The sequence below is a fragment of the Engystomops pustulosus genome, chromosome 8 (genome assembly GCF_040894005.1).
Source record: "Engystomops pustulosus chromosome 8, aEngPut4.maternal, whole genome shotgun sequence".
NCBI lineage: Eukaryota > Metazoa > Chordata > Amphibia > Anura > Leptodactylidae > Engystomops > Engystomops pustulosus.
Window position 1 is genome coordinate 18275735 of NC_092418.1, and position 22842 is coordinate 18298576.

General features: G+C 41.6%; 1 protein-coding gene across 1 annotated transcript in view; it reads right to left on the minus strand.

Moving 5' to 3' along the window:
• MSLN (mesothelin) overlaps window positions 1-18668 on the minus strand; it is a 32966-nt gene extending 14298 nt beyond the window's left edge. The window contains exons 1-23 of the mRNA XM_072119959.1: window positions 18649-18668; window positions 12644-12707; window positions 12100-12134; window positions 11622-11643; window positions 11305-11332; window positions 8959-9013; window positions 8713-8874; window positions 6829-7013; window positions 5897-6000; window positions 5590-5705; window positions 5266-5421; window positions 4853-5058; window positions 4659-4753; window positions 4349-4464; window positions 3661-3822; window positions 3235-3440; window positions 3058-3152; window positions 2792-2907; window positions 2128-2289; window positions 1832-2037; window positions 810-904; window positions 442-557; window positions 140-295 (exon numbers count right to left, since the gene is read on the minus strand). Of these exons, the coding sequence (XP_071976060.1) occupies window positions 140-295; window positions 442-557; window positions 810-904; window positions 1832-2037; window positions 2128-2289; window positions 2792-2907; window positions 3058-3152; window positions 3235-3440; window positions 3661-3822; window positions 4349-4464; window positions 4659-4753; window positions 4853-5058; window positions 5266-5421; window positions 5590-5705; window positions 5897-6000; window positions 6829-7013; window positions 8713-8874; window positions 8959-9013; window positions 11305-11332; window positions 11622-11643; window positions 12100-12134; window positions 12644-12686 (2637 nt within the window). The 5' untranslated portion in view covers window positions 12687-12707; window positions 18649-18668. The remainder of the gene's footprint in view (window positions 1-139; window positions 296-441; window positions 558-809; window positions 905-1831; window positions 2038-2127; window positions 2290-2791; window positions 2908-3057; window positions 3153-3234; window positions 3441-3660; window positions 3823-4348; window positions 4465-4658; window positions 4754-4852; window positions 5059-5265; window positions 5422-5589; window positions 5706-5896; window positions 6001-6828; window positions 7014-8712; window positions 8875-8958; window positions 9014-11304; window positions 11333-11621; window positions 11644-12099; window positions 12135-12643; window positions 12708-18648) is intronic.
• Window positions 18669-22842: the final 4174 nt, after the last annotated feature.

The window sequence follows — 22842 nt, forward strand, 5'->3', positions numbered from 1 at the left end:
AAAAAAATGTCTTTGTTTAGCTCCATGGCTCCACCTAGTGGTGACGTAAAATTAGTAATATTTAGGTAATACTTGCAGATTTTTTTTTTTTTTTTACTTTTTTGATTGTTCAGTCCTACCGGATCTAGTTTCTACTTACCAATTGAGCAGACGCTGACAGGGCAGTCAGGAAGCTATTAGCATCTGTCACATTTTGGATTTTTGCAGTAATATTAGCAGCCAGTGATGCATTGATGGAGGGGTTCAAGCTAAACTCAATAACTTGCTGTATCGTAAGAGAAGGCAAAACATCCCCCTGTAAATTGGCACCAAAAAAAGAGTTTATTTTTATAAGACTTGCCAAACAATGATATATTTCTCTCCAATTTGGTAAATTTTTGCACTTTCGTTAGCTAATTACCAGCTAATCACCCCCCTTCATCTTGCTGGATTGGTACTTACCCCACTAAAATTTCCATTGAGAGCCACAAAGTCTTGGTAGCTGGCAAATTGTGAGAATTTTCCAAAATTTTGGCTAATTAGAGCACCGCTATTAACATTCTGTGCACAAGTGGGACCTAAGACGTAAGAAACATGCATACGTTTTTTTTTTTAATTGTTACAATTTTGATCTAATTTATATTTACGAGCTAAAAATCAACAAAATGTCGATTAGAGTAAGCAAAAAAATTCAAAAAAATCATAATGGAAAAACAAATTTAAAAAAATCCCAAATGATACATTTCTACTTTTATGCGGAATGTTCAAAAATAAATAAGAAAAAAAAGTGTAAAGTAAGAAAAAAATTTAAAAAAAATAATTCATTTTACCTTTGTTTTTCAGATAAGGCTTGATCAGAGAATTGTAAACTTGCTCTTGTTTTACGGGATTCATTTTGGGGAAATTAATGTCCAAATTCTTGAGTCTGAATTAAAAAAAAAAAAAATTATATATATCATTTTATTTATATTTAGTTTTTATTTTGTTTATATATATTTATATTTTGTAATATAATTATTATAATAATGTAATATTTAGTAATTATATATTATTTTAATGATTCATTGATTATTATTTAAATGAAGCAAAAAAAATCTGCTTTTGAGAATATTATAAAATGAATATATTTTAATAGAAGATAAAAGGAAGCTTCCAGGATACACCATGTCTGTAGATCATCTTCATGTCTGTGGGTCTGGTGGTCACCATCTGATTGTCAGAAAGGTGAATCTATAATGTATCTGAGGCCAGAGGACCAAATTCTATATTAATTATCTTCTAATTGTGTTATATTTACTTTTACCTTTTTGAACTTTTCATTAAACTTAACCTAAAAAAAAAAAGTTTTTAAAAAAATCCTGATTTCCATGTAAAGTATAAGGTGGAGGAGTCTACTTTTTAGACAATCACATGCTGAGTAGGGAGGAGTCTACTGTTTTGATCATGTGGAAACATCTAGCCAATCATATGTTGAGCAGGGTGGAGTCCAAAAGGAGGGAGTCTACTATTCTAATCATGTGAACCTTTTCAACCAATCAGATGCTGAGTAGGATGGCCGATCTATCATAAGATGACCAATAGAGTAGGACACCTCTTTGGCAAGGACTTCAATATTTACATTGCCAGTCAGACTATTTGGGGGTTTTTGAATATTCTATGGAAGGAGCCTTATAGTACACCCTCTGACAATAATTTATGGGTGGAATAGTCTCCTATTAGTATATTTTTTCTAACCATTCCAATGCATCTCCAAGAGGTGGAGCCCATTTTATGGAAAAGTGGGTGTATTTGAGGGGTTTTTTTTTGTGGCAATGAATGTAAAATCAAATCCTGTGGAATTACTGATACTTACATGGCCTGGTAGGAGTCACAAGAGATGTTTTGGGGTATAAGGCTTAGCTGTTCGGAGGAGATCTCAGGAAGGAAGTTGCTGAGATTGGCTTGTAAGAGCTGGTTCCAGTCTGAGACACTGTAGCTGGACATGTTGGCTTTTAGTGCTTGAAAAGTCTTATTTAGCAAAGCCTGGGACAGCGATGGAGGAACTGAGCTCAATTTGTTCTGAAAGATTTTTGAAAGACAAATAAATAATTAAGGAAACGGTAACTGAATATGAATATCTGGCTAAAGCCCAGAAACATAGGCACTTACCGAGACAATGCCAGCGTTAATATTTCCCAAAAAGTCAAATAGATCGTTGGTGTTCTGTAGAGTGCCGACAATGCTGGCCGCCGCGGTGGGGTCACTAGTGAAGTTCAGCAGCAAGCTAAGGTCCACCTTCTGTTTTAGAGTGAGGCCAGACAGCACATCCAGCTGTAGAAGATCACAGATAAGTCATGTTCAGTATTCTAGAAGAAGCTCCACCTAGTGGTGGCGCAGAAATCCAGATTTTTTTTTTTTAAATAACAGGGTTTTACAAAAAATCTTGGAAAACTCTAAGATGACAAAGCAGGGGGAAGGGAACATTTTTAAGTGTGCTAACCCAGTCCCAGCTTCCATGGTTGTTTGTTTCTGGCACTCCCAGTGTCAGGGGTCTCCAGACCAGCTTCAGCTAAACAGTAACCTAAGTGTCCCTGGTGACAGCCTACCCGGCTGTGCTGGCCAAGCAAAGATCACTGCTATTTTGGAACCCGGAGTTGGAGCACGGTTAGTACACTTTAAGATAACCATTTTTTTTGCAAATCCCTGCAATGATCCTTATGGCGTTTTTCCAGCTTCCTTAAAAACCCCTTCAACCGTGATGGCTATGTAGGGGATTTGAAGTCTGTGGCTTCATTCTTCACCCCTTATTTCATGCTCAGTGTCTGTTACTTACGCCTCTGAAATTCTTGTTGAATGCCACAAGGTCGCTGTAGTCAGCAAACTGAGAAAACTTTCCAATATTATTTTTCAGAAAACTGCTGCTGTTGGAGTTCTGAGTACAAGTTGGACCTAAAAAGATGGGGGAAACATTTATGATCTATGGATATTTATTCACGTATGAACAAGTAGTTATTTCCCTTAGTTATCCAGCTGTAAGCACATTTATAGTTCCTAGTGGGAGGGAGCTAAGCTAAGCATGGGCGGTCCTTTGAGTATTACCTGACTGTGTGAGAAAAGGCTTGATGAAAGATTTATAAACCGTTTGCTGTTTTCCAGAAGACATTTGGTTGGATGATGAGTCCAGACTTGTGAATCTACAGAAGATAATGGAACATTAAAAAAAGTAAGCACAGAACTTGTGTAGGCTTCTCATAGCATCTATATTACAATGCTTACATGGCTTGGTAGGAGTCACAACTGATATTTTGGGGTACGATGCTCAGTTGATCGAGGGAAATTTCTGGAAGGACAAGAGTCAGTTTACTCTGGAAGAGTTGGGTCCAGTCATTCAGTGTAAACATAGAGACATTGGACTTGATGGTCGCAAAAGTCTTATTGAGCAAAGCTTGTGCCATGACTGGAGAGAGGGAAGTGGCGTTCCTCTGAAAAATTAAGAAGACTCCTTTTATCAACTGCTAAGCAGCAATATGGTGTACTTAAAGGAGAAAACCACCCAAAACTTTACTTCATCTCTTACAACATCATATTCCAAACTCCAAAGTGCCAATGAAGGGCCATGAACATGTTCCCTGCCTAAACCTTAAGACCAGGGGGCGGGGCCGTGACAACCGCAGAAACAAGCACAGAAACATAGGCACTTACCGAGACAATGCCAGCGTTAATATTTCCCAAAAAGTCAAATAGATCGTTGGTGTTCTGTAGAGTGCCGACAATGCTGGCCGCCACGGTGGGGTCACTAGTGGAGTTCAGCAGCAAACTAAGGTCCACCTTCTGTTTTAGAGTGAGGCCAGACAGCACATCCAGCTGTAGAAGATCACAGATAAGTCATGTTCAGTATTCTAGAAGAAGCTCCACCTAGTGGTGGCGCAGAAATCCAGATTTTTTTTTCTTTTAAAATAACAGGGTTTTACAAAAAATCTTGGAAAACCCTAAGATGACAAAGCAGGGGAAAGGGAACAGTTTTAGGTTTTATTACCCAGTCCCAGCTTCCATGGTTGTTTGTTCCTGGCACTCCCACTGTCAGGGGTCTCCAGACCAGCTCCAGCTAAACAGTAACCTAAGTGTCCCTGGTGACAGCCTACCCGGCTGTGCTGGCCACCCAAAGACCACTGCTATGTTGGAACCAGGAGTTGGAGCAGGGTAAGTACACTTTAAGAAAACCATGTTTTTTTGCAAATCCCTGCCATGATTCTTATGGCGTTTTCCCGGGTTCCTAAAAACCCCTTTAACTGTGATGGCTATGCAGGGGATTTGAAGTCTGTGGATCACAGAATTAGCCCATGCACTTTATTCTTCACCCCTTATTTCATGCTCAGTGTCTGTTACTTACACCACTGAAATTCTTGTTGAATGCCACAAGGTCGCTGTAGTCAGCAAACTGAGAAAACTTTCCAATATTATTTTTCAGAAAACTGCTGCTGTTGGAGTTCTGAGTACAAGTTGGACCTAAAAAGATGGGGGAAACATTTATGATCTATGGATATTTATTCAGGCATGAACAAGTGGTTATTTCCCTTAGTTATCCAGCTGTAAGCACATTTATAGTTCCTAGTGGGAGGGAGCTGAGCTAAGCATGGGCGGTCCTTTATGATTCCATAATGGATCATGAGCTCCAGCTTTCTTTTTCCATTGATCTTTACCTGACTGCGTGAGAAAAGGCTTGATGAAAGATTTATAAACAGTTTGTTGTTTTTCAGAAGCCATTTGCTTGGATGATGAGTCCAGACTTGTGAATCTACAGAAGATAATGGAACATTAAAAAGTGAGCATAACTAATCTTCCTTAAACTAATGGTTGTGTAAACATCTTATAGTGTCTATATTACAATGCTTACATGGCTTGGTAGGAGTCACAACTGATATTTTGGGGTACGATGCTCAGTTGATCGAGGGAAATTTCAGGAAGGACAAGAGTCAGTTTACTCTGGAAGAGTTGGGTCCAGTCATTCAGTGTAAACATAGAGACATTGGACTTGATGGTCGCAAAAGTCTTATTGAGCAAAGCTTGTGCCATGACTGGGGAGAGGGAAGTGGCGTTCCTCTGAAAAATTAAGAAGACTCCTTTTATCAACTGATAAGCAGCAATATGGTGTACTTAAAGGAGAAAACCACCCAAAACTTTACTTCATCTCTTACAACATCATATTCCAAACTCCTATTGGCAAAGTACCAATAAAGGGCCATGAACATGTTCCCTGCCTAAAGGGAACTTAATGAGTTTAATTATAGATGGTAATTTATTCCTTACCAATGTGGCCACGGTATTGATATAACCCAGGAAGTCATACACGTCGCTGCTCTGTATCGATCCTAGAATGTTACCGATTATGGCAGAGCTACTGGTGTTCAAGTCCACGCTGAAGGATGCGATTTGTTGAGGAGTGAGGAGAGGCAGAGCATCCAGCTGCAGAGAAATACATGCGGTATAACAGTAACTAAGGGGCGTCCATGGAGTTTATATTGATACTTCAGAGCTGCGTCCAATATGAGCCACAGTCTCCAGAGTCAGGTTTGCCCTTGTCAGGGCATCTTATCTTGTCCCTTATCAGGGCAACTTGTCTCCGTTACTTACAGCGCTAAAGTTTGCATTTAGTGCAATCAAGTTGCTGAAATCTGCAAACTTCACAAATTTTCCAAAGTTCTGTTTGATCCACACGCTGCTGTTGACATTCTGAGAACAGGCCGAACCTACAGAGATGGATTAGCAGGAGTAAGAAGGTTTTGTAGAGCATGTCCCTTTAAATCTCATCTTACAGCTACATGTTATAAAAACCATCTCTGACACAAAGATCAGAACATTGAAACCTCAGACCTAGAGTGTTCAATACCGGATACCTGAGTGGTGCTGCCCGACCGACGCGTAATAGCTGTATTATTACCTGACACTCCCTGGCGGCTCCTTAGGAAGGCTGTTAAAATGGGGTACAAGTCTTGTCTGTTCACGTCTGTCATATTGGGGAACAAGGTGTCCAGATTCTTCACCCTGATAAGAGGAGGTCATATGCACATATTTAGTAGTACATTGTTTTCTTTTTCTGCTTATTTTTCGGACTAATTTAAAATAAATTAGAAGATCTCTCCTCCGGAGTCTGTATCTGTAATCTTCTATCCTCTCTATGCTGCTGGGTAGAGAGACTTAGCTGCTGTGACTCCCCCTCCCCTCTCTGTAGACTTCTATCTCATCTGACACCTCAGTGACCTTCTGTCTTGTTACTAGCAAAACAGTCTCATCAATGTTTCATTAAGCTCCGCCTCCAATCTAGTAGGAACACCTATTTTTGGCATAAGCCCTGCCCCTCTTCAGACTGGGGCAGCAGAATCTGCCATGATGGTTACGGAAAATTCATGACCGGAGCTTTTATCACTGATAGTATACAGGTCAAGCAGCTATCTTGAAAATCACAAGGGTCTGATATTGAAAGAATATTGGAATATTTAGCATTTTTTTACCATACAAGAAATATACTTTACTTTTTAAAATTGGAGAATCCTTTTAATAGGTGGAGGATAAAACCACATGCCTAATAACAGGGGTGTTTGGGTACCAAATTACAAATGGTTTAATCTGTACTTAGATCAATTTCTCAATGTCCTTAAGGCTGAAGCAAAAAAGCATCAATACTTGTCAGTGGATGCTTCCACTTATGGGCAGTTCTGCTAAAAATGTAATCGGCTTGCCCCACACACATAGTGAAAATGGAACGATCCAACAAAAATCTGATTTCTAAGGCCAACATCTGTATCTCTGTACAATGATTTGTTACTATGTTCTATGCCTGGAGAATTTTATACCTTAAGGGTAACCACTTACAGTTCCTGGAAAGCTGCACAGCTCACATTGTTATCCTGCAGACATTGGATCATGCTGGCGTTAATATTGATGAGGAAGGGCTGGGCGTCATTGGGGATCCACTGAGAGTCATTGATGTGCTGCATGATACGGGGCCAGATCCCATCCAATAACTGCTTCCTCCATACCAAATCCAAACTAGAAAACTGGGCAGAAGAGAAAAGAACAGGGATCATTTTTGGGGCGGTTGGAAAAAGTCAAAAAGTTTACTTAAAGAGAACCTGTCATCAGCAATTGACCTAATAAACCACCACCAGAATATTGTCAGGCAGTGTAACACCTTCTAGTTTTTGTTTCTCTCATGGCCCTGTGTGGTGGCATCATCCAGAAAATCAACTTTAAAGCGAGATCTAAATTGATTGTATAAAGTCAAGGAGGCGGAGAGTTTCACACTGAAGTCAGGGTGGGGAAGCTCTGAGTGCCTCCTCCTCTGTGATTGACATCATGCATCGGACTTCAGGAGATCTGGTTAGGGATGCATGACCTTGTGAGGCAGGGAGAGCTTGACTTCAGTGTTAAAATCTCCGCCTCCTTGACTTTATACAGCCAATTTACATCTCACTTCAAAGTAGATTTTGTCAATGATTCCACTACGCAGGGTCATGTAAGAAACACAATCTGGATGGTGTTTAGGTGCTTGACAACATCCAGGTGGTGGTTCATTATGTCATTTTCTGCTGACAGGTTCCTTTTAAAGGGCCAGTCACCATTTTCTGCCTGCATGTGCACAGACGATTTTACAAGAGGATCCAGTCTGGTGATGTAGACTATATGATAATCTTCTTTTACTTCCAATTTACATAAATGACATACAAAGGCCTGTTATTCGGGAGCAGAGAGGCCTCCTCCCTGCCTGACTCACGGCGGGGTATTAATAGCCCGCTGTACACAGGCTTCTATGTTTTGTAGACATGAAGGAGAAAGGATTTTGCCGCAGGCCATTGTCTTCTATATAGCAGAGGGATGATGTATACACCTTGTGAAAGCCATTGTGTAAATGTCAATGACCTTCCCTAAGTGACGTGAAGAATGGCAGGGATTCCACTCTTTATATATATATATATATATATTAGATTTACACCAAAAGATCAGACCAGCGTTGTCCTTCCTTAAAAAAAAATCCCACAGTCATAATGGGAATAGTCATAGGGATTATCTGGAAAACTCCATGGCGATTCTTTAGGGGGAAGTTAAGTTTAGAAAACCCATGTTAATCATACACCCTATTAGGATATTCTGAGCAAATGGAGGGCTCCTATATTCTGGATCCTAGTACTGATTACACTGGGCCTATGTCCTCACACTGCTGTGCTCTGAGCTGAGCTGAGATGGTCTATGGCTCCTTCTCTTTGTGGTTAAAGGGATTGTCCGGAGGTAGAAAAACATGGCTGCTTTCTTCCAAAACCAGCTCCACACCTGACCACGGGTTGTCCTGGTACTACAGCTCACATGTATATAGATGAATGGAGCTTAGTTGGGATGGAAATCAGACCTTTTTTTATACCATTGGACAATCCCTTTAAGTACTACAGCAGTGACATTGCAGAGGGAAGGGGCTGTGGAAAGGTCAAATGCACAGAGCACAGCAGTGTGAGGACACGCCCCAGTGCACATGGAGATGCTACAAACCTGTTATACATATCCATATTTCACAGTCCAGCTTCTACTACCGACTCCCACTTAATAAGGAGGACCTATATAACATTGTCCAATCATTTGGAAGTCCCTGGAAGACTTCTGAGCCTGAACTTAGCTTGTGCTTCTATTACATTGATCCCATCCAACCCCCCCAAAAACAAAGTGGTTCCTTCCCCACGGCCTAACCCCAGCATAATCACTACTCACCTTGCTGTTGAGGGTGGACAGCACCGCATTGGTTTTGTTGTTGTCCAGTTTTGAGAAAAGCAAGGAGAAGTAGATGGGGTTGACATTCTGGACGTTGTTGTTATTGGGACAGGAGGACAGGTTAGCCAGAAGATTATTCGGGAGAGATGCCAAGATGGAAGCCTGGACGGAGAGGGGACAGGTATATAGTAAATATGAGCCGTGTTACCAATGATCCTCTATGTTGGAGGCATCTGGGATACTTACATTGACGCAGGCGTACTCCTTGATGGTATTATTGCAAATATTTTCTAGATCTGGCCTGGAAAGAATGGAGAGATGGCTATAAAAGTCTGAGCAGTAGAGGACGGGGAAGATTATTATACAGGAAACCAGAGAAGAAGATGTTGTGATAAATGATGGATCCAAGCCACCAGGCCTGGTAATTGGGAGGACATTGGGCACGTGCTCCAGGACCTCACCCACTATGGGCACCTGGTGGATCTCCAACGCTCAACCAATCAATCCAGCAGGTAACATCAGAGGATGGTCAGAAGAACTACTTGTACAGAAGGTGTTGTGCTTCTGGACAACGGGGGCAACAATGGTCAATTCTTCTGGACAAGGGGGGCAACAATGATCAATTCTTCTGGACAATGGGGGGAACAATGATCAATTCTTCTGGACAATGGGGGCAACAATGATCAATTCTTCTGGACAATGGGGGCAACAATGATCAATTCTTCTGGACAATGGGGGCAACAATGATCAATCCTTTTGTACAACGGGGGCAACAATGGTTAATCCTTCAGGACCACATGGGCAACGATGGTCAATCCTTTTGGACAATGGGGGCAACAATGGTCAATCCTTCTGGACAAGGGGGGCAACAACAGTCAATCCTTCTGGACAAGGGGGGCAACAATGGTCAATCCTTCTGGACAACGGGGGCAACAATGGTCAATCCTTCTGGACAACAGGGGCACCAATGATCAATCCTCCTGGACAACAGGGGCACCAATGATCAATCCTTCTGGACAAGGGGGGCAACAATGGTCAATCCTTCTGGACAAGGGGGGCAACAATGATCAATCCTCCTGGACAACAGGGGCACCAATGATCAATCCTTCTGGACAACGGGGGAAACAATGATCAATCCTTCTGGACAAGGGGGGCAACAACAGTCAATCCTTCTGGACAAGGGGGGCAACAATGGTCAATCCTTCTGGACAACAGGGGCACCAATGATCAATCCTTCTGGGCAAGGGGGGCAACAATGATCAATCCTTCTGGACAAGGGGGGCAACAATGATCAATCCTCCTGGACAACAGGGGCACCAATGATCAATCCTTCTGGACAAGGGGGGCAACAATGGTCAATCCTTCTGGACAAGGGGGGCAACAATGGTCAATCCTTCTGGACAAGGGGGGCAACAATGGTCAATCCTTCTGGACAAGGGGGGCAACAATGACCAATCCTTCTGGACAAGGGGGGCAACAATGGTCAATCCTTCTGGACAAGGGGGGCAACAATGATCAATCCTCCTGGACAACAGGGGCACCAATGATCAATCCTTCTGGACAACGGGGGAAACAATGGTCAATCCTTCTGGACAAGAGGGGCAACAATGGTCAATCCTTCTGGACAACAGGGGCAACAATGGTCAATCATTAGTCCTATGCAGACAAATACTGGTGAGGACTTGGTCCTTCCTCTGTGTCACTGACTCAACCTCCTCCATAACTCTGAAAGGCTAGAGGTCCTCCTCACCTCTATGTAGATGACAATGAGGTCAACTAGAGATCTGTAAGGGTGGTAGGATTCGGGCCACACCACTCTAATATTAAAGGGAACCTGTCACTAGAATTTACCCAATGAAACTATAAGCCCCCTCTGGTAGGGGATGAAATGTCATTTGTAGAATTCCCTATTTTATGTGAAATGTCACGAAAAAAATCCTTCAAAATAACGTGAAAATAAGCAGAGAAAAGTCCTATTTTGCCTGAGATTAGTCAAGTTAGAGGCTTTGGTTCTATAGCACCTATAAATATGCTGCTGGTGTCATATAAAAGATAAGAATCTTATGTTTAGGGTCACATCAGGCTTGTACATTCTATCATTTATAGAAATGGAGATAACTGCAGCAAAATACATAGTTGGAAAGATAAAGAATAAAGATCCAGTTTGTGCCTGTTTCTAACCAGCCTGTAGATCTGGTTCTGTAGCATGACTGATTTGATTTGAAAGATGACATTCTTCTCTATAATATGACACCAAAAATTGTTCTCTTGTTTCTATGTACTACAGAACAGCGTCAGAAGTGAATCTCCCCCTGCAGCCTCTAAACTTGACTCATCTCCGGTAAATTTGACTCTTCTCTGCTCATTTTCACATGGCTTTGGAGGAGATTTTTTTAAAAGATAAATGGGATATTTCACATACAAGAGGGAATCATATAAAGGACATTTCATGCCCTACTTGAGGGGGCTGCTCATTTAATGGGGATAATCTCTTTAGAAAGGATCCCTTTAATGATCTCTCTTAAGGTATTTTCAAATCTATGTTGTGGAATAACCTTTCCATGAATATGTTCATGTATATTAGGTACTCACCCGAATATATCTGTACATAGTGCGGTTTCTGCATAAAAAGAAACACAAAAATAAATTATTTGTTATATACCGGGGTCTCCAAACCACATTTCCCAGCATTCCTTGCTATCTGGATATGCCGGAAGATAATATATAGTTGTCCATGTATATATTACAGTGCTGGGAGGTGCATCTGTGCCCCCGACCAGGTAAAGTCATATCTTGTCTGTCTTAGATAAGCGGCGCCATATATCTATAGTATACGCTTATCTTCCAAAATAAAATTTGGACAGCTGCTGTATATATCATCAGCCTTACTCATATAAGTGATTACCTACCGTTTATGGGTCCAGCAGAGCACTATGGGAGGAAACACAGGATAAGAAGGACATAATGATAATGTAGTTGGGTTTGTTATCACAGTCTGTACATACAGATGTAGCAGAGCTGGATTGGTATGTAAATGTATGCATACTCCCAATAACTTTCTCATGACTCATACACACTACAATAGCTGGCGCCAAAAAAAACCCTCTTCATGGGTGGACATTGTCTGTATGTGCCATGTCACTAAGTCACATCGTTATGTAATCACGCATGCAATCGCGTGACATGTAGGTCCGCGCCTTTCATTCATGCGTCTCATTCCACAGAAGTGAACTTTTCAGGATTAAGCTTTCTTGCACTTTTTTTGACACTTGCAATACCACCAATGACCACCGAACTAGGCCATAGACTGCAATGCAACAGCGCCACCAGTTCAAAGGTAGAAAAACAAATGCAAATGTTGAAAAATATTAAAATATGGATTCTCACCGTTGGGTCCGCAGCTGCCAAGGTCGCCAAAAGTCCTGTGAACAGAAGATGAATTAGAAATAGTGACCTTTCAAGTCCTTGCGAGCTCTGGTACAACCGGATTTCATCGCAGAAGAGTTAGCATTTCAATAGTCAAAATAATTGTACGGTCGCTGAAGGACTAATTCGAGTCCCAATTGGCCAGAATTATCCCAAACATTCAGTAACAATTTTAGAAAAGTTGTCCAGTCCTGGCCAAAGAAAGGCAGAGGATTCTGTAAACCCTGCCAAAGACTGAGGTTGTTCCTCGGGGGCGGGATTACATGCACCGATCCAACCAATGGAAATTTTAGAAACTGTTCAGATAGTCGTCTGGCCTTGAGGGCTTATCTGACATGAAGATCATGTTATAGCTACTCCCTATGAAGAGGAAGAGGCCACCATTTTTAGGTTTTATGACATCAAACACAATCACAACACAATCCTGGTCAAAAAGAGTGATATTCAAAAATTTCCTACAGAGTATGTACAGGGTTATTATGGTGGTGAAGAAGCAAGAACCTACCGGAGCAGAGAAGAACCACAAACACTTGAGATGGGTCCTTCATGCTGGTGTTAGTAGAAGCTGCCTGTTAGAAATAAAAAATAATGAGAACCAGAAATATGGAAAATATTACAAAATATGGTAGGTATAAAGAGTTAGTATTACAGGTAACAGGAAGTATTCGGGGAGTAGCTCTTGGAGATCCCCTATGAAAGCCAGAACATGTTCCTTTGGACCCTGTTACATACCCGTTTGTTCAACAAATCTGGAATTTTTAGAATGTTCCTTCCTAGGTGAGTTAGATTATTCCAGGGGCGGAGCTTGAAGGAAACCTGTCATCAGCTGGGGGGGGGGGGGGGGGTTGAGAAGAATAACTGTGTGGCCTACATCTATGGGCACGATCCTCAGTTCTTGATAAGCCTTGGCCTGGAGTTGAACAGATCCAGGAGCCCTCTATTGGGGCCAAACTTTTTGGTTTTTTACATCTGCCCATTCCTGGAGCTCCAAAGTGGTCCCAAAATACAGACTGCTAGGACCGTCCTCTACTGCTTCTTAGTACTTACTGGACCCAGTGATAGGTGGTCGTAACTGCAAGGGAATTTCATTGAAATCACTGGATTTCATGTCTCCATGCTAATAAAATTCAGTGGAGAGGACAACTACACATTTGACATGGATATTAGGACTTAAAGATTTGGCTCCATAGTGGAGGACCTCCAGATTTGGCATTTATCTTCATCCCATATCTTCCACATAGACACTGGGGGTCATTTAATAAGGGCCTGATTCGCGTTTTCCCGACGCGTTACCCAAATATTTCCGATTTGCGCCGATTTCCCCTGAATTGCCCCGGGATTTTGGCGCACGCAATCGGATTTTGACGCATTGGCGCCGGCATGCACGCGACGGAAATCGGGGGGCGTGGCCGAACGAAAACCCGACGGATTCTGAAAAAGCGCCGCATTTAAAACAAAAAATCTGTTGCGGAGCTTGCACTTACCTTCACTCAGCCCGGCCCGGTGAACTCCAGCGCGTTCCGATGCTTTTGACCTGGTGGACGGCGGAGGAACTACCTTAATGAATCCCGGACCCGAATCCAGTGCAGAGAACGTGCTGCTGGATCGCGAATGGACCGGGTAAATAAATCTGCTCCAATGTGGAGCTCAGAGAATTGGGTAGAAGAACCTGTTTTTACTTCTCTTGTATCTCTGACCTAGTCCTGCAGGGGCAACTACGAGAGGTATTTACTTGTCCTAAGGAGATGCGATTTTGAAATAGATTTGGCTAAACCTGTTATAAAAGTGACAGAGGTCCACCAAAGGCATCACAGAGGGGCAGATACAGGAGAAAACTGGAAGAACAGGGGAGACGTCAATCATATAGTATTGACTGGAAATGGTCAATACTGGAGGGGGGTTTAAGGTCAAGGGTTTCTCGGTCATAGATGACTGGACATTTTGTAGTAGATTTGCATACAGGGTGGTGTAACACTCGGAGCTTTTTTACTTGGGCTACCAAACTTTTTGTGCGGAATGTTTTTGTGTTCTTTTCTATATTATAGATACAAATTGTAGGATGATTTTTATTACCTTTTCATATGGAAGCTTCCTAGTACTACACCGCTGGGTGACCCTTGTCTTAGAAGTATGATTTTTAAATTATTTACAGCTCTTTCTTTTATTGAGCTGGGTTCCAATTTTCGTTACATTTTCTTTCAACATAGTTTTTGGACAAATGTGGCTGTAGTTTATATTGCTCCGTTATTCACCTTCATGGTTTAGATTGCTGTGTTCCTAGGTTTGTTACCTTCATGGTTTAGATTGCTGTGTTCCTAGGTTTGTTACCTTCATGGTTTAGATTGCTGTGTTCCTAGGTTTGTTACCTTCATGGTTTAGATTGCTGTGTTCCTAGGTTTGTTACCTTCATGGTTTAGATTGCTGTGTTCCTAGGTTTGTTACCTTCATGGTTTAGATTGCTGTGTTCCTAGGTTTGTTACCTTCATGGTTTAGATTGCTGTGTTCCTAGGTTTGTTACCTTCATGGTTTAGATTGCTGTGTTCCTAGGTTTGTTACCTTCATGGTTTAGATTGCTGTGTTCCTAGGTTTGTTACCTTCATGGTTTAGATTGCTGTGTTCCTAGGTTTGTTACCTTCATGGTTTAGATTGCTGTGTTCCTAGGTTTGTTACCTTCATGGTTTAGATTGCTGTGTTCTTAGGTTTGTTACCTTCATGGTTTAGATTCCTGTGTTCCTAGGTTTGTTACCTTCATGGTTTAGATTGCTGTGTTCTTAGGTTTGTTACCTTCATGGTTTAGATTGCTGTGTTCTTAGGTTTGTTACCTTCATGGTTTAGATTGCTGTGTTCTTAGGTTTGTTACCTTCATGGTTTAGATTGCTGTGTTCTTAGGTTTGTTACCTTCATGGTTTAGATTGCTGTGTTCTGAGGTTTGTTACCTTCATGGTTTAGATTGCTGTGTTCCTAGGTTTGTTACCTTCATGGTTTAGATTGCTGTGTTCTTAGGTTTGTTACCTTCATGGTTTAGATTGCTGTGTTCCTAGGTTTGTTACCTTCATGGTTTATATTGCTGTGTTCTTAGGTTTGTTACTTTCATGGTTTAGATTGCTGTGTTCCTAGGTTTGTTACCTTCATGGTTTAGATTGCTGTGTTCCTAGGTTTGTTACCTTCATGGTTTAGATTGCTGTGTTCTTAGGTTTGTTACCTCATGGTTTAGATTGCTGTGTTCCTAGGTTTGTTACCTTCATGGTTTAGATTGCTGTGTTCCTAGGTTTGTTACCTTCATGGTTTAGATTGCTGTGTTCTTAGGTTTGTTACCTTCATGGTTTAGATTGCTGTGTTCCTAGGTTTGTTACCTTCATGGTTTAGATTGCTGTGTTCTTAGGTTTGTTACTTTCATGGTTTAGATTGCTGTGTTCTTAGGTTTGTTACCTTCATGGTTTAGATTGCTGTGTTCCTAGGTTTGTTACCTTCATGGTTTAGATTGCTGTGTTCTTAGGTTTGTTACCTTCATGGTTTAGATTGCTGTGTTCCTAGGTTTGTTACCTTCATGGTTTAGATTGCTGTGTTCTTAGGTTTGTTACCTTCATGGTTTAGATTGCTGTGTTCCTAGGTTTGTTACCTTCATGGTTTAGATTGCTGTGTTCCTAGGTTTGTTACCTTTGTGGTTTAGATTGCTGTGTTCTTAGGTTTGTTACTTTCATGGTTTAGATTGCTGTGTTCCTAGGTTTGTTACCTTCGTGGTTTAGATTGCTGTGTTCTTAGGTTTGTTACTTTCATGGTTTAGATTGCTGTGTTCCTAGGTTTGTTACCTTCGTGGTTTAGATTGCTGTGTTCTTAGGTTTGTTACTTTCATGGTTTAGATTGCTGTGTTCTTAGGTTTGTTACCTTCGTGGTTTAGATTGCTGTGTTCTTAGGTATTTTACCTTCATGGTTTAGATTGCTGTGTTCTTAGGTTTATTACCTTCGTGGTTTAGATTGCTGTGTTCTTAGGTTTGTTACCTTCATGGTTTAGATTGCTGTGTTCCTAGGTTTGTTACCTTCATGGTTTAGATTGCTGTGTTCCTAGGTTTGTTACCTTCATGGTTTAGATTGCTGTGTTCCTAGGTTTGTTACCTTCATGGTTTAGATTGCTGTGTTCTTAGGTTTGTTACCTTCATGGTTTAGATTGCTGTGTTCCTAGGTTTGTTACCTTCATGGTTTAGATTGCTGTGTTCCTAGGTTTGTTACCTTCATGGTTTAGATTGCTGTGTTCCTAGGTTTGTTACCTTCATGGTTTAGATTGCTGTGTTCTTAGGTTTGTTACTTTCATGGTTTAGATTGCTGTGTTCCTAGGTTTGTTACCTTCATGGTTTAGATTGCTGTGTTCTTAGGTTTGTTACCTTCATGGTTTAGATTGCTGTGTTCCTAGGTTTGTTACCTTCATGGTTTAGATTGCTGTGTTCCTAGGTTTGTTACCTTCATGGTTTAGATTGCTGTGTTCTTAGGTTTGTTACCTTCATGGTTTAGATTGCTGTGTTCCTAGGTTTGTTACCTTCATGGTTTAGATTGCTGTGTTCTTAGGTTTGTTACCTTCATGGTTTAGATTGCTGTGTTCCTAGGTTTGTTACCTTCATGGTTTAGATTGCTGTGTTCCTAGGTTTGTTACCTTCATGGTTTAGATTGCTGTGTTCCTAGGTTTGTTACCTTCATGGTTTAGATTGCTGTGTTCTTAGGTTTGTTACTTTCATGGTTTAGATTGCTGTGTTCCTAGGTTTGTTACCTTCATGGTTTAGATTGCTGTGTTCTTAGGTTTGTTACCTTCATGGTTTAGATTGCTGTGTTCCTAGGTTTGTTACCTTCATGGTTTAGATTGCTGTGTTCCTAGGTTTGTTACCTTCATGGTTTAGATTGCTGTGTTCCTAGGTTTGTTACCTTCATGGTTTAGATTGCTGTGTTCCTAGGTTTGTTACCTTCATGGTTTAGATTGCTGTGTTCTTAGGTTTGTTACTTTCATGGTTTAGATTGCTGTGTTCCTAGGTTTGTTACCTTCATGGTTTAGATTGCTGTGTTCCTAGGTTTGTTACCTTCGTGGTTTAGATTGCTATGTTCTTACTTTTTTTTAACCTTTATTTGCAGTTTTTGTTACTAATGATGTTAACAAATTGAAATTTTAGGAAAAGCTCTATCTTAATAAACAGAAGCCTTGTCCACAATAGAAGGGGATTCTCTGTGAGGTAATATAGGGAGCTATTATGATTGACTCCCTCTCTAGGAGACCCTTTATCAAAGCTGGAACAATCGACGGGGCAAGTGTTTTTTTGGCCCATTCTCTATATGCACTTGCTCTCAGCTCAAAATCCATTTATCTATTAAAAATCTCCTCCAAAGACATGTGACAATGTGCAGCAGAGTCAGATTTTACCTGAGATTAGTCAAGTTTAGAGGGTGCAGGGGGAGTGTCACTTAAGACTCCTCTATATTTGGCTCTATAGCAACTAGAAACCTGATGCTGGTGTGATATTAAAGATACAAATCTCATCATTCAAATCATATGAGCTACAGAAGTGAAGACAGAGACAGTTAAACACAAGGCTGGAATGCACGCTGCTCACAGAGCCACAATCCTTAGGTGATTTATAAGATGATTTCTTTCTATCTTTAATATGACTGCAGCAGCATGTTTCTAGGTGCTACAGAACTGAAGATAGCGTTCTCTGAAATGACATTACCCCTGCGGCCTCTAAACCTGACTCATCTCATCCGTCACATGACTTTGGGGTTTATTTTTTTTAATAGGTAATCAAGTGAGATTTCACATAAAACAGGAACTTCTAGAAAGGATGTTTCATCCCCCACCTGAGGGGGCTGGGAGCTGAATGGAGTCAAACCTGGTGACAGATTCCCTCTAAATACCCCATTCCTTACCAATAAGACACTTGTAAATATGTGTTATGCCTCTCCCCTAGAGAGATGGGCATGCAAGGTACAACCCATAATCTTGGTCAGTATTACATATACACAACATATATATATATATATATATACATATACATATATATATATATATATATATTCTCCCATTATAACCACTACATAGTTATTGCAAGCATTGAAGCACATTTATAATTAATGCCTTTCAGGAGCCGTGTGACACCAGCACCAGGCGGTCCTAGTGCCTGATCCTATTATCATGTTCCGTGTAAGAATAGTAATCACCACCCATTAAATTTAGGATCATTGAACCCCTTATCTATAGGGACCTATTAGCAACTATGTGGCGCATGTCTACAATAAACTAATGTAACAAGAAATCATGGAGATATGCGACTATTCCCCCAATATCAGGAACATCAGACAATGCGATAGGACTATAGCGGACTACAACTCCCATCGGAGATGTCATTGCCCACAATCAAATTATTACCAGCAATTTCTAAAAATTCTAAGCAATGAGAATTGGGAAGCCGTCGATGTTCCCATGAATTCCTAGGAGAGGTTGTGTCTATGTGTTGGGATTTCCAGGTTTCCTACCTTGTCCAGCAGCTGCCAGAGGCTCAGTGACAATGGCTGCCACCAGAGATGTATATATATATATATGTAGGGACAGGACGGGGAGGAGCAGCTGCAGGTGCTCTATGTCATTGTCCTGATATTGAAGTCATATACATTACTCTGTTTTCTAGAGACGAGAACAGGAATGTTGTTCTTCAGGGTCCAAAACTTACAGATCCATCACCCGAACAAGATGACGGCCAGAAACAATATTCCCTGACTACCTGCCCCCATTAGGGGGGGTATGGTCACACATCTCAGACGCTTCGGAGCTCCTAAGGAAACATAGGGCTGTATCTACAGCTCCTTCTGCCCCAGAAGTCTGGACACAACCCCATGGAAGCCCCATCTATACATTATAATGTTCTCTATGTCTATGATATTCACCATCTGTGATCCCATAGATCCCACTCCCAAAGAGTATGACCACGTGTACACCCATTCCCCTTGTGCTTCACTCCAATATACTATAATTCCCACTGTACCCAATTCTACAGAGTTTCCACCCTTCTTACTCCAATATACCACACTCCTGCACATTATAACAACCATCTGCCCCCTCTCATCAAGTTCCCTCCATTTATTCCAACTTTTTGCATGAGTAGATTTTGGAGAAGTTGATAACTGATCCTCTTTAAAGGGAACCCGTCACCAGGATTTACCCTACTAAAATCCCAGCGCCCTCCGGTCAGGTATGAAATGTCCTTTTTAAAATTTCCTCTTTTATCTGAAATCTCACCCCTTTTTCCTTTAAAAAAAAAAACTCCTGTAAAGTCATGTGACAATGAGCAGAGAAAAGTTATATGTTACTTGAGATGAGTCAAGTTTAGAGGCAGTGGGAGGGTGTCAATTCAGACGCCCCTTAAGTAGTATGCATGATTTTGGTATATAAGTCATGAGAATCTCATCAGCTTTGTGGTTCTGTGCTCTACATTTAAAGAGTTAGATGGAAATATTAGCTGCAGATAAAAATAAACCCATTTATTTAGCTGCCTGTGTTCTCTGGTTCTGTAGGGCACATAACCACACTTCTGATGTAATCTGAAATATGAGATTCTTATCTGTAATATGACGTGAAGATGAAGCATCATTCCTGCAGCCCCTAAACTTGACTCATCTCACATGCGTCACATGACTTTGAAGGAGATTTTTTTTCTATAGGTAAACGGGTCATTTCAACAAAGGACTAGATGCCAGACAACTAAAGACATTGGGGCACATTTACTTACCCGGTCCAGTCACGATCCCGCGGCGCGTTGTCCGACGAGGATTCAGGTCTGCCGGAATTCACTAAGCTCGTTCATCCGAGTTCCTGCAGGTTTCGCTGCTGCGCTGAGGTCCGCCGGAGTTCACCTTCTTCTTCCTGGTGCATGTGAGAGCTTGATCTTGCGACACAAATCCTTTTTTAAATTCCGCTGTTTTTCCGAATCCGTCGGGTTGTCCGACAGCCACGCCCCCGATTTCTGTCGTGTGAAAGCCCCTGCCGATGCGCCACAATCCCGGGGCAATTCGGCGCAAAACGGAAATATTCGGGAAACCAGACGAAAGTGCAGCGTTCGGACCCTTAGTAAATGAGCCCCATTAACTGTGGAAGTGACATTCAGGAGTGGGATCTGTCTAGGAAGATCACACATCCAAATTTCATTTCAGCTGTGAATATCTTCAGTGCTATGGCACCTGGCAACATCATCCTGGTATCATATGAAAGAGGAGATTCCTTTCTTTCAGAAGACATCAGAACTCTCATAGTGTCCAGGACAAGGCTTGGCTCTTTGGGTGCCACTCTGAGGGAATATATAGGGTGCATCCTGGGCAAGGAAAAGTCCACATGCATTATTTTATGGGTGGAGGACAAAATTCTGGTGTTTCCAGAATTTTAAGTCTTGCCCCTCAGACCCTGCATAAGATTTAACATAACAGATTGTATGGATTGTAACCAACCCTGTGGTCTTCAAAAAAATGACTCCTTGACTCCTTGACAGATACTGCCGGATCCGGGCTCTGGTTTTGCAGGTTATCTACTTATTTCCAGTAACTGATTATCCCTGCGCGTTCTTCACATTTCTGAAGGTGTTTATTACAGGGTCCAATTAGGCAACTCCTTAAAATGTCAGTCTGCTGCAGATCATCTTATTGTGGGTAATGACGTAACCAAAAAGTTTTGTTAGCAACTTCACAAGGTTTCAACAAAGATTATCATATATCCACAAATAATGTGCGGACTGGTGGTGGTGCCACCTCTAGGATCCCCACAGATCATTGTGATGAATATACAGTGTTTCTCCAAAATAAGACCTACCCCAAAATTCATCCCTGGCATGATTTGTCAGCGTTTTCAGAGCAGGGCTGGAATATAAATCCTACTCTATAATAAGGGCTTATTTTCGAATGACTATATCTTCCGAACGACATTGTATCTAGAAACACAGTTATGGTGTCATTTTAAAGATGATAATCTCTTTTTTAATATCATAGAAGGATCCCTTTTCCCTCCAGCTCCCTCTTCCTCCTCCTTCCTTCTCAGTGATCTCTTCAGCTCACAGGTTGGGGGGGGATCAGACTTCAACCAGTGATAGCTTAAAAACCAGTTCTGAGGTAATTTTAAAGATGAGAATCTCCTCTTTAATATCACACGAAGATTGTGTTGCCAGGTGCCATAGAACTGAAGATAGCCACTGTTAAAGTTAGAGTCAGTAGTGAGGTTTTCAGCTCCCACTCCCAACTGTAACTTTAACTGTTTATATCGTCTGTGGCACCTGGAGAAAAAAATCCTTGTGCAATATTAAAGAGGGAATTCTATTCTTTGAAATGACCTCTAATTCAGAAGATATTGCTGGTTAAAGTCTGCTTCTCTCCAGCCCGCCTGCAGAAGGCATCATGAAGAAGGAAGGAGGAAGAGGGAGCTGCAGGGAAGAGGGAGCTTACACATAAGCTACTAGCAGCTACATGGAGAAGAGGGGCTCATATAAGAACAGTGCCATTGCTACACATGAGAAATTGGGTTTAGTGCTTCTAAAGGCAAAGGAGCCATAAGAAAGGAAGGAATTGAGGATTTGGAGAGTTATGATGATATTCCAGAAAATGACAGGATTATATTTGAATAAATGATGATTTTTTTGGTCGGAGAAAGAAACAAAATATTACCTGAAGCTAAGCATTGTCTTATTTTCGGAGAAACACTGCAGCATCATGTCTCTGTGGCTTTATTCCTATCATTGTAGTAGCAGGGCGAATGCTCAACCTCCTGCTTCAGGCATCAAGGAGAAAGGGACCTCAGTGATTGTGATTGATGGGGTCCAAGCCGTGAGACCACCTCTAATGTGCATTTTTCCCTGTCCTGTGGAGAGAAATGGTTAGAAATGTGAGAGTGGTTCCCGTGGCCAGAACCCATCAGCCTAAGGAAGGTCCAAGTGTAGAACTACAGGTGTTTCCATCTTGTACATGTAATGTACCAGCCATTAGTTTACATTAAAGAGACACAAGGTTAATATATGGGGCATAAATAGTGACCAAATAGATATGACTACCCTTAAAGGGGTGTTCCCACCATTATATACAAGGCACTTTCTGTAAACTCGTCAGTGCAATGTAAGGGGTCACCATGTTGGGATTCCTACCTTCCCAGAGGTGCTGCTTGACTGCTATTCCACCAGGAAAAGTGGCTGATACCTGAAAGAAAAAGCACTAGTGGGTAAAAGGAACCTTGTACTACCAATAGTCGTCTCCTTATAGATGGTTTGCTACAATTGTATCAATTGTATTTATGGAGGCAGAAGATTATCTAGACAAAACACAGTGGGGGTCATTTACTAAGGGCCCGATTTGCGTTTTCCCGACGTGTTACCCGAATATTTCCGATTTGCGCCGATTGTACCTGAATTGCCCCGGGTTTTTAGCGCACGCGATCGGAATTTGGCGCATCGGCGCCGGTATGCACGCGACGGAAATCGGGGGGCGTGGCCGAACGAAAACCCGACGTATTTGGAAAAACCGCCTCATTTAAAAAAAATTGTGTCGCGAAAATTTCACTCACCTTCATCCTGGATAGGCCGGTGTATTTCGAGGCATTCCAGCGGACTTCAGCGCAGCAGCGCCACCTGGTGGACGTCGGAGGAACTGCTTTGATGAATCCCGGCCGGACCCGAATCGCGGCGCGTTCTCTGCGCTGGATTC